The sequence below is a fragment of the Carcharhinus amblyrhynchos genome, chromosome 5 (genome assembly GCF_965287045.1).
Source record: "Carcharhinus amblyrhynchos chromosome 5, sCarAmb.v2.hapA, whole genome shotgun sequence".
Taxonomy (NCBI): Eukaryota; Metazoa; Chordata; class Chondrichthyes; order Carcharhiniformes; family Carcharhinidae; genus Carcharhinus; species Carcharhinus amblyrhynchos.
The window spans coordinates 53,707,122-53,717,463 of NC_137328.1; the positions used below are offsets into that span (position 1 = coordinate 53,707,122).

A 10,342-nucleotide genomic window follows, 5' to 3' on the forward strand; every position below is an offset into this window, starting at 1 on the left:
AGTTTTGTTGCAGGGCTGGGGTGGGGCCTAATAATGACCCCTATATAATTGGCAAGATAGATAGAGGAGGGTGTCATTAAGCCAAATACTAAGGCAGCTTAATAAATGCAATATATTTGAATTGATCAGACATGAATAGATGCAAATGGCTGTACAATATATTGCTGATATGTCACATAATGAAATTTTGATGGGTAGTTATGACAGCATCTATATTTTGTGAAGTTAAAAACAAGATGTTTGCTGCTCAACTTAATGCATTCAATATATGAAAAAAATGTAATTGTGCATTGGAACATACTGAAAGTAACTGTGTGCTGTACTGCTGCATAATAATGGATCATCCTTTATTTGAGACAGTCCATTAAAATTATACTCAAGGTAATGGCCTTGAAGTCATTAACTATAAATGTGTCCATAAATTTAATCTTAGTCCCAGCTGTGCTTTACAGCAATTGGTAAGACCTCTAACATTAAAAGCTTGCCTTGGTATTTATGAAATCTCCCAGTTCATAACCTTGAATGGTGGGAATGGTCAACCACTTGGATGCTTTTCCTTTTTCACCAGCATTCTAGCTTTTATGTTTAAAATGGTTGACGCAAAACAAGAGTATTCATAATGTTAAATTGTGCCACAAAAGATTTAGTTTGCAGTGCAGTGATGCTATTGTGTGAAGCGCTGTTATCAAATACAATGCTGGAATCTGCTATAGAACTGGCAGCATTTTAAAGCAGAATGCTGGTTCATGCTTTATAAAGGATTGCAATTTGAGCTATTTAGTAAAACTAAAACCCAGCATCTCTGAGGACTGTAGGCAGAAAGTTTTGATTAGTGTTGTGAGAGGAAACCTACTTGATACACTTGAGATTTAATTAGTGATTCGGTTATGAGATGCAGCAGCATTTCACAGTGGATTAGCTGCCTGAGACTTTGCTTCTCCTGCCTCTAGACTAAATTGTTTAAATTCTGCACCCTTTACTTCATTTGTTTGCTTCTGCTGGGGTTAAGGTAATGGGGCCCCTTTCATTGTGCACGTTGTATGGTCCTGTTCAGTCATTCAGTTCACGTTCCATATTTTTGTGTGTGTGTAACAAACGATTCATGAATAACAGTCCATACTGTGTGTTTGTCAATAAAATTAACAAACTAACATCCTGTTCTTTTTTTTTGGTCAACTAACACTGTTGTTGTGGGATGTAGCCTGACTGATGTAAAAGGTAAAGAATTGTTGTGGTATTTTTCTGTGACACTTAAGGTTTGAGTTGTAAATGACTTTTAAAATGCAATTAGCTTGACATAAATAAAGAGGTCTTTAAAATTAATTGCACTACTCTTTGCAACTGTTACAGGTACTTCTTTGCAGTTCTGGCTATTTTAACAGCTCTGGGTGTTCTCAATGGATTGGTATTACTTCCAGTTCTTCTTTCTTACTTTGGACCATATCCCGAGGTACTTTTTCTATTCTTTTCCTGATGGTTCTAACATATTTGGACTTAAGAAAGCTCTTAGCAGAAAAAAAAGGATTAATTCCCAAACACTATTTTTAATGGAGCCAGGCTTGAAAAGAGCATAGTCAGAGAACCAGCGTGACAGCGTTTATTTATTTATTTTATTAGTATCACAAGTGGGCTTGCATTAAGACTATAATGATGTTACTGAGAAGAATTCCTGGTCGCCATACTCTTGTACCTGTTCGGGTATACTGAGGGAGAATTTAGTATGGCCAGTGCACCTAACCAGCACATCTTTAGGACTGTGGGAGGAAGACATTGCACCCGGAGGAAAACCATGCAGACATGGAGAGAACATGCAGACTCCACACAGTGACCCAAGCCCCAAATCAAACCTAGGTCCCTGGTGCCATGACGCAGCAGTGCTAACCACTGTGTTACTGTGCTATATCTAACCTACACACCTTTAACACATAGCACTGGAAGCACAGAATTGGTGAATTCATCCTATAACAGCATGAGTTGTCAGGGAATCAGATAGGTGTAATCATGAATAAATGATGGATTGGAAAATCACAGAAAATATAAACTTTTTAACTCATTCATATTTTTCATGAAGTAAGCAAGATTTAAAGTGGCAGAGTTTAACAGATTCATAGAGCACCAAATACCTTCTTGACCCCTACCTAAATCCATCATCCTGTAAACAACCAGTAGCAAGTCCACATTATTGATGCAGATAATGCTGGACAGAATAGAATGTCGATGCCCTTCCTCTATTCTTTAAACTACAAAGAACAGGAAAGATTACAAGTTATTGCCCATTGGCCTTGCTGAAGGGGAGACCTTGATTTGCCAGGTGTTTACATAACTCCACAATAAGGTGAACAAAAAATAATCCGCGGTCAGCAGTAGCTAAGACTCCCAAGGAGGAAAGAAAATAAAATCCTAAGAATAATACTTGAGGTTAGCTACCCTGTCCATGGTGTAAAAAAAAAAGTCTGAGGGGTAAAAACTCATGCATATCTGGCAGATAACTGGTCCTGGATTAATTGCCTGACTTGTGTTCGTCATGGCAAACTACATCGTGTCTCCTTTTGTTCAGACAAAACCACTCCCAAAATCATCCATAGATCAGATGGAGGGAAGATCAGGGAAAGCCCTGAAATCAGACATCCTATATTAATGTGATCATAATGAACATGGTACTTGTGCCTAGTATTATCTTTGGACAGAGTTGATGTTCTGCAAAGAGCCAGGTAACTTCAAGAGCTCACCAGACTCCCTCTGTAGCTAGCGTGAAAGAAATATCACGTAATGTTAGAACTGACTGGGTGTGACAGCAACAGCGGTGAACACTAAGTGAGACTAATTACCCTCAACACGTTTGGTTCATAGGTTTCACCTCTTGATGGGAGAACCCGACTACCTACTCCATCACCAGAGCCACCACCTCGAATTGTGAGATTTGCTGTTCACCCTGAGCAAGGGAATTGTGGATCTGATACTTCAGATTCTGAATACAGCTCACAGACTACAGTTTCCGGGATCAGTGAAGAACTTCAGCATTATGAATGCAATCCCAACTCTACTGCATCAGCCCATCAGATCATGGTGGAAGCAACTGAGAATCCTGTCTTTCCCAGATCCACAGTAAGGGAAACCATTAATTTCTTTTTCTTTTAAAAAAAAATCTTGCCAGTATTTGAAGATTCAGCATTTCTTTTAACTACCATTGCTTTAATTTCATTGAAAGTGATTACCAATAACAGGAAATTTGTAATTATTTGATTTTAAAGGCAATAGATTGTTACATGTGATCATTGACGAAGACCACTATTTGCCGCTGACACCTATTTCTTTGTTACTTTTTTGTTCAAGGGATGTGAGTGTTGCTGCTCGACCAGCACTTATCCCCCATCCCTTTGAGAAGGTGTTGGTGAGCCACTTTCCTGAATTGCTGCAGTCCGTGTGGTGTGGGTATACTCATGGTGTTATTAGGAAGGGAGTGCCAGGGTTTTGATCCAACAACAGTGGAGGAATGGTGATAAAGTTCCAAGTCAGAATGTAGTGTGGCTCAGAGAGGCACTTCAAAGTGGTGGTATTTCCCATGCATTCTGCTGCCCTTGTTCTTCTAGATAATAAAAGTCATGGGTTTGAAAGGTGCTGGGGAAGGAGCTTTGTTGAGTTGTTGTAGTGTATCTTGTAGATGGTACACAGTGCAGCTGCTATGTGCCATTGGTGGAGGGAGAGGATGTTTAAGGTGGTGGATTAGGTGCCAATCATGCAGGCTGCTTTATCCTGGAGGGTGTCATGCTTCTTCAGTGTAATTGGAGCTGCGCTCATCCAGCCAAGTGGAGAGTATTCCATCACACTCCTGCCTTGTAAATTGTGGACAAGCTCTGCGGAGTGAGGAGGTAAGTAGCTCACTACAATATTCCTTGCCTTTGATCTGCTCTTGTAGTCGCAGGGTGTGATTCTCTGGCCATTCATGCCATCGGGATTTAGCTAAACACCAGATTCTCTGTCTTTTCTGGTAGCGGTGGCAGGGAGTGAATGGCTGGAGAATTTTAGCTGTGGCATTTATATGGCTAATCCAGTTCAGTTTCTGGTAAATGGTAATAGTAGGAAATTTAGCGATGGTAATGCCATTGAATGTCATGAGAGATGGTTAGATTCTCTCTTTTGCTGGAGATGGTCATTGTTTGACACTTGTGTGATGGCAGCATCCTGTTAGTGAGAAATACCTTAATAGCTGCATGGAATGACTAGCTTCACCTGTTGCTTAAACTTTTGAGATGCTTTAACCTTCTAGGATAATTTGGGTGAGAATTTTCCACCCTCCCAGGCCCACGTTTCTCAGTGACAGGAGGTGGTTCGCTGTTCAGTGGCGACAGGATTCTCCAGATTTCCCATTGATGTCACCCCATGGCGGTGCAAAACCCACGGGAACAGGTCCACTGCCAGCAGAACCGCAGAATCCCACTGGCATGAATTACTGGAGAATTTCCCCCATTAGGTAGACTGGGCATTTCTCAGCTCTGAAAGGAGCAACATTAGGCCCATTCGTGAATATACATACCACACAGTGAGTAATAGGCAAACTGGGGTAACCATATCACATCCATTTCCCCTCAGATTCTAAAAAAAAATTTGGACGAGGCCAAGCAACTACATTTAAGTTGATGTCTGTTCACTGCTTGATGTTGTCTCAGGACATGTGTTTTGCCTAAGGCAATTGTGTGATTCCAGAAACTGGATTCCGTTGTGATCAGGGACAGCTTCTGTGATGATGTGAATCTTAATGTAACAATAGAAGGATCTTTCGGAACATTAAAGGGTCTTTTCCTTTTTGCTATTCACAAGCATGCTTTCTCACCACAATCTTTCTCCAGAATTACATTGAGTTGTTTCTTGAAAATTTGTATCGATACTTTAATGGCTTTCCTAGATTACTTATTCTAATAAATGTCTTTTAGGATGAGAGCATTCTGCATGACTTTTGACCTGCCTTGAACTTTTACCAATCAAAATATTTTTAATTAAGTAAGTTGTATTATCAATTATTTATTAAGTTGCACTGCAGCGTAAGATGTGCCGATTAGGTTGATTGGCCATATTAAATTGTCCCTTCGTATCAGGGAGACCAGCAGGGTAGATATGCATAACAGTATTAATAGTTCATATTGTTTACAGGTTGTTCAGCCAGATTGCAGATTTCATCGACCAAGACCAAGGCCATCTCCACAACAGGATATTAAACATCAACAATCCTGGAGGAATTGTAAAGACCACAGTTCGGAGGCAAGGGAAGGATTTCGACAGCCTCCTTGCAGACCACGCATGGACGCTTTTGAAACTGCTCATGAAGGGCATTCCAGACTCAGTAATAGGGATCGACAAAGTCATAGATCCCGTTCTCATAAAACTAGGAATCCAACATTCACTGCCACCGGTGCTCCAGCACCAACATACTGCCAGCCTATAACTACTGTGACCGCCACAGCCTCAGTTACTGTCGCTGTGCATCCTCCCATACCCAACCAAAATGTATTTGGAGGGTACCCACGTTATGAGGGGTACAATGAAACTGATGAAGGAGCATTTGTTGATCCTCATGTGCCTTTTGATGCACGTTATGAAAGAAGGAACTCAAAGGTGGAAGTTTTAGAGTTGCAGGACGTTGAATGTGAAACACAGAGCAGTGGGAACAGAACTCATTAGGTAAGTCTCCTAGAGAAATTCAATGAAAGGTGCATTACTGTTTCAAATATTATGAATCATTGATACCCATGTCAACTTCTTTGGACTAACTAGAACAGGAAAAAATTACGATGTTTCTTCTAACAGACAGAAAATTATTTAATGTAATTGTGTTATTTCACAAGTTAAATTTGCGTTGGTAGGTCTTAAGTGGATCTAGAAAGATTGCAACCAAATAAACTGTAATTAGTAGGTGTTTGTGTAATATAAGAATTTCTTTTTTAAAGTTTATGTATTAGTCACAAGTGAGGCTTATATTAACACCGCCATGAAGTAACCGTGAAATTTCCCTAGTTGCCATACTCTGGCGCCTGTTCAGGTCAATGCACCTAACCAGCACATCTTCCAGACTGTGGGAGGAAACCAGAGTACCCGGGAGGAAACCCACGCAGACACAGGGAGAACGTGCACATTCCACACAGGCAGTGACCCAAGTCGGGAATCAAACCCAGATCCCTGGCACTGTAAGACAGCAGTGCTACCCTCTGTGCCACATGCTGCCCTTGGTTCATAGACCGAGTTCTGACATTGGCGTGCATTGTCGCGATTGGTACAGGGGAATTTGGAAAGCTGTTGACTTTTAATGACTTCGCATGTTTCCATCCTGCCCATGACGATGCCTAGCAGTTTCAGGGCTGGAAAATCCCGGCCATAGTCTTTAAACAAATGCTTTTTTAAACGTGAAATGAGTTACCGAAATTTTTAAATATCTGTTCCTAATAGTTTTTTTTACCCTTTCCAGTATGGAATTTACGATGCACAGAAGGCCAAAGATGGAAAAACTCTTCACTTGCCTAGTCCTTGAAACTCCAGGCTATAAATACAGGCGATCCTGAACTGGGAAAACAGTTTACTGCAAATGTTAATCTATTGTATTATTTGTTAAATATTCTCTAAAATATTTAAAGGATGTACACATATGTATTATACAGATGTACAATGTAAAGTAGTATAATATTAGGAGTTGTAAATCTCCTGTGAATGGATTGGGAACAATGTTGTGTGATCTATACATTATGTACATTGATCTGTGTATCTGTGCCACATTTACGCTTAATCTAGTCATAAATGTCAGCATATGTTGCTGCTGCTTAAAATATTGTATAATTTACTTGTATAATTATTCTATGCAAATATTGCTCATGTGATAGGTTTTTTTGTAAAGATACACATTTTAAAAAATATTTTAATTTTGCATATCACAACCCTGTGGTAGTATAAAACATTACTGTTAACTTCCAAGCACGCTATGCGTGGTTCTTAAAATGATCAGAAATGAAGAAAAGCACGTTAATCTTTATGACCTTGTTAGTTTTAGTTGTTTGACTCTTGCTGTGTATTATACAGGTCTGTGTTGTTTTAATTTAACCCTTAGTGTGTGTATATTTATTGAACCTCTCCAGATTCTTTGAATGATAAACTGTATCTGCAATTTCTAACTGTCGGACTAACACAGAGACAGTTCTTTTATATTTTTTCTTAATTTATTGTCAATCTAAATAGAATGCATTTTTTAAAAAATGACCCACCATTAAGCTCAGACACTGTTCTCTTTAGCATAGATTTTAATATTTGTAAAGACGTACATTCAGCAATGGAACTTGTGATAGGAAAGTTTAAATCCAATCCTGACTTTATTTGTAAATATTTAGAGGGAGAAAACTGTCTCTTTTTAACACTGATTTATGTTAATGTTAAACTCATCTACTACTACACATTTGGCATCACTGTAATCAAATCAGGTGGACATGCAAGGTATGAATATTTCAGGAGGAGTCTTAAATCTATGCTTTTTATCTATATAAAATGAATTTTAAGAAAAAAGAGAGTTCCTACGTCACAACAGAAAGCACTTCATTAGCTATAAAGTAGTTTGAGGCATCCTGAGGCCATAAAAGGTACAATATAAGTTCTTTCTTTTCAATGTTCCAAAATCCAAATGACATCAATGATTGAATCTCAGTATTCTGTTAATGACTATCCTAGTGGCTTACTGGGCATTTGTGTTTTGTTTGATAATGAATTAGGTTGTCATTATGGGATGAAATTGCTTTCAATGATAATTGTAACAAACACATTCATTTGTGCATTATTTTAATGCATTTGTTAATTCATCCAAAATAATTTGTGTAATCAGATACAATAAAATAACACTAGGAACTCCATACAAATGTGATAACATGATAGTTACAATATTTTGGACAGTCATTTTCATGTATTTTTTTGGGGGCAATTTTGACTTTTGTCACTTGCCTGAAATGAGTGATTTTGGATCTGCTCATTTTACACCTCTCTGCTAGGAAAATGAGGACATAAGTATGACAGGTGGTGAACTATGATCACCCATTTTACATGAATTTATGGCCATTGAATATTGTGATCTATTTTGGTACTTTGCCACAGTCTTGTTGCTATTGAACTTATAGATGATGCCAAATTGTGCCACATAGCAAGTAGACTGAGTTATATTTTCTGTTTTAAATATTAAAATAAGCTACTGCCATTAGCACACTAAGGGTTAACCCTAATTGCCAACATTCTTTTATGTATAAAAAAAGTTTACTTTCTGGCATAGAAACGTGTGTGACATTAAGCCACAGGTTTCAATGTGGCACTTGTGGTGGATTGACCTGAGATCGTCCAGGATCCACAACAAAAACTGTATGGTGTTAATTGGAACTAACCTCAGCTGCCATAGTGCTTATTAGATTGTGTCAAAAGTTCAGAGTGACTTCCCACTTCTTAGCATCTTGTCTGTCGCTTCTTACCAGTTATTTTCTCCCTCTTGTTCAATGGCACAGATTCTATCAAATGCAGATATAGGTATATGTAATTCCTCCCTTCCGTCCCCCACTGTCTGCTGCTTCTGCACAATGTAGACATTTCCTCCTATAGTCACATTGGCAAAGGGAGAACTTCTCAGTGGCTGGCAACTATGTTTTTAAGAAAAAATGTATTTTTTGTGATATTTATATTTTTGTATCATAAGAATGTTTTCTTACAGTATTTGTTGTATGCCAGTTTATAACAAAAATGCAGGGATTTTTTTTCTTCTATTACAGCTATGTTTTACTTTGTAATGGATTTTAATCTGTATAAAGTGCTTACTAATGTTAATAACTAAATAGGAAAGATATATAACAGTTACATTAAGAACTCGTAGATTTTAGTATGAGGATGCAAAAGGAAAATATTCAAACTGGGTCTCATCGCCTGCTTGTTCTGGCAGAGATGGGTTGTGTCATTTCAGTTACAAAGATAAATGTATGCCATATAATTTATTTATATGAAAATTTATTTTTGTAGTGTATATAGTAGTCATCAAGTCTTTTGACAGAAGTATATTTTTAAAGAGTTTATATGTAATGATACCATTATGTTGGATCATAACTGAGACAGTTACAGTGCACACTTTCATTGTAACTTACACTTGGAAAAGATGTTTTACAGTGTTAAAATGAAAGCAACTATTCTAAATGTTACATAATTTGGTTCCAATTTCCATGGAATACGTGCCTTGTGTGTTTTATCCATATGCATCATGGGACATGGAAATTGTGCAAGTTCTCTAAATATTAATGTTCAAACACTGATAGAATTTCTAACAAATAAAAATAATATAACTTAACCATGGGATCATGTTCTTATTGCTTTAGTAAATTGTTTTGAATTTATAGCCTCAGAAATTCACAAACCTTCTGGTATATTCCAGCCCAGCAGAGCCATTCAGCATCAGAAATTCCTGCTAATCTCAGCTCAGGTGCTCCTAGACCTACAATACCCCAATGGGTGAAAGTGGCACCCATAAGGATGTTCCAACCTGGTTTTGTGCCCTGAAAAGCTGAGTAAAAATATTTTCCTTTTCTCTAGAAGAGGGCCTGATTTTCAGGCCTTGGCACCATTTTCAGCCAGACTTGCTGGCTCTGCATGTAAGCACCCAACCACCTCCACATTTGCCATAGTTCTGCCCCCATTTAGCAAGTGCTGTAGCTGCACTAATACTAGCACAGGTACCCTCTAGCAACATGCAAATTACTTGATCCCTAGAAAACGATGGGGTCAATCACTTCCCTTTCAGATGCTTAAGTAAAGAAGAGAAAGAGACTAGTGAAAGCAGATGTTGGCCCTTTAGAGGATGGAAATAGTGAGGTAATAATGAGAAACTCAGAGATGGCAGAGGCACTAAACCAATACTTTGTCTCTATCTTCACAGTATAATATAATTATTCTGTCCCAAAACTGCAGTTAATATAGTGGAATTTGGTGAAATTACTATAACCAGGGAGAAGGTACTCAGTAAACTGAGAGACTTAAAGGTAGATAAGTTTCTGGGACCTAATGGCTTACACCCTAGGGTGTTAAAGGAAGTGACAGCAGAGGTATTGGATATATTAGTTATGATGATATTTCAAAATTCCCTTGATTCTGGAAAGGTACCAGTGGACTGGAAACATGCTAATGTGACACCCTTATCCAAGAAAGGAGAGAGACAAAAAGTGGGAAATTACAGACCAGTCAGCGTGACCTCTGTGGTGGGAAAGTTGCTGGAGTCACTTATTAAGGAGGAAGTGGCTGAGCATCTGGAAAAGCAAAGTTCAATTCACCAGTGTCAGCTCAGTTTTGTGAA

At 38.4% G+C, this 10,342-nt stretch overlaps 1 protein-coding gene across 3 annotated transcripts in view; it reads left to right on the top strand.

Annotated features, from left to right (window-relative positions):
* ptch1 (patched 1) overlaps window positions 1-9,312 on the top strand; it is a 78,605-nt gene extending 69,293 nt beyond the window's left edge. Inside the window, exons 21-24 of one of the 3 annotated variants that reach the window (XM_080188792.1) lie at window positions 1,351-1,450; window positions 2,851-3,105; window positions 5,149-5,676; window positions 6,458-9,312. In XM_080188792.1, the coding sequence (XP_080044918.1) occupies window positions 1,351-1,450; window positions 2,851-3,105; window positions 5,149-5,676 (883 nt within the window). In that variant the 3' untranslated portion in view covers window positions 6,458-9,312. Of the gene's footprint in view, window positions 1-1,201; window positions 1,219-1,350; window positions 1,451-2,850; window positions 3,106-5,148; window positions 5,677-6,457 lie in introns of those variants that run through there. The other 2 variants (XR_013886674.1, XM_080188793.1) reach the window with 2 other exon arrangements.
* Window positions 9,313-10,342: the final 1,030 nt, after the last annotated feature.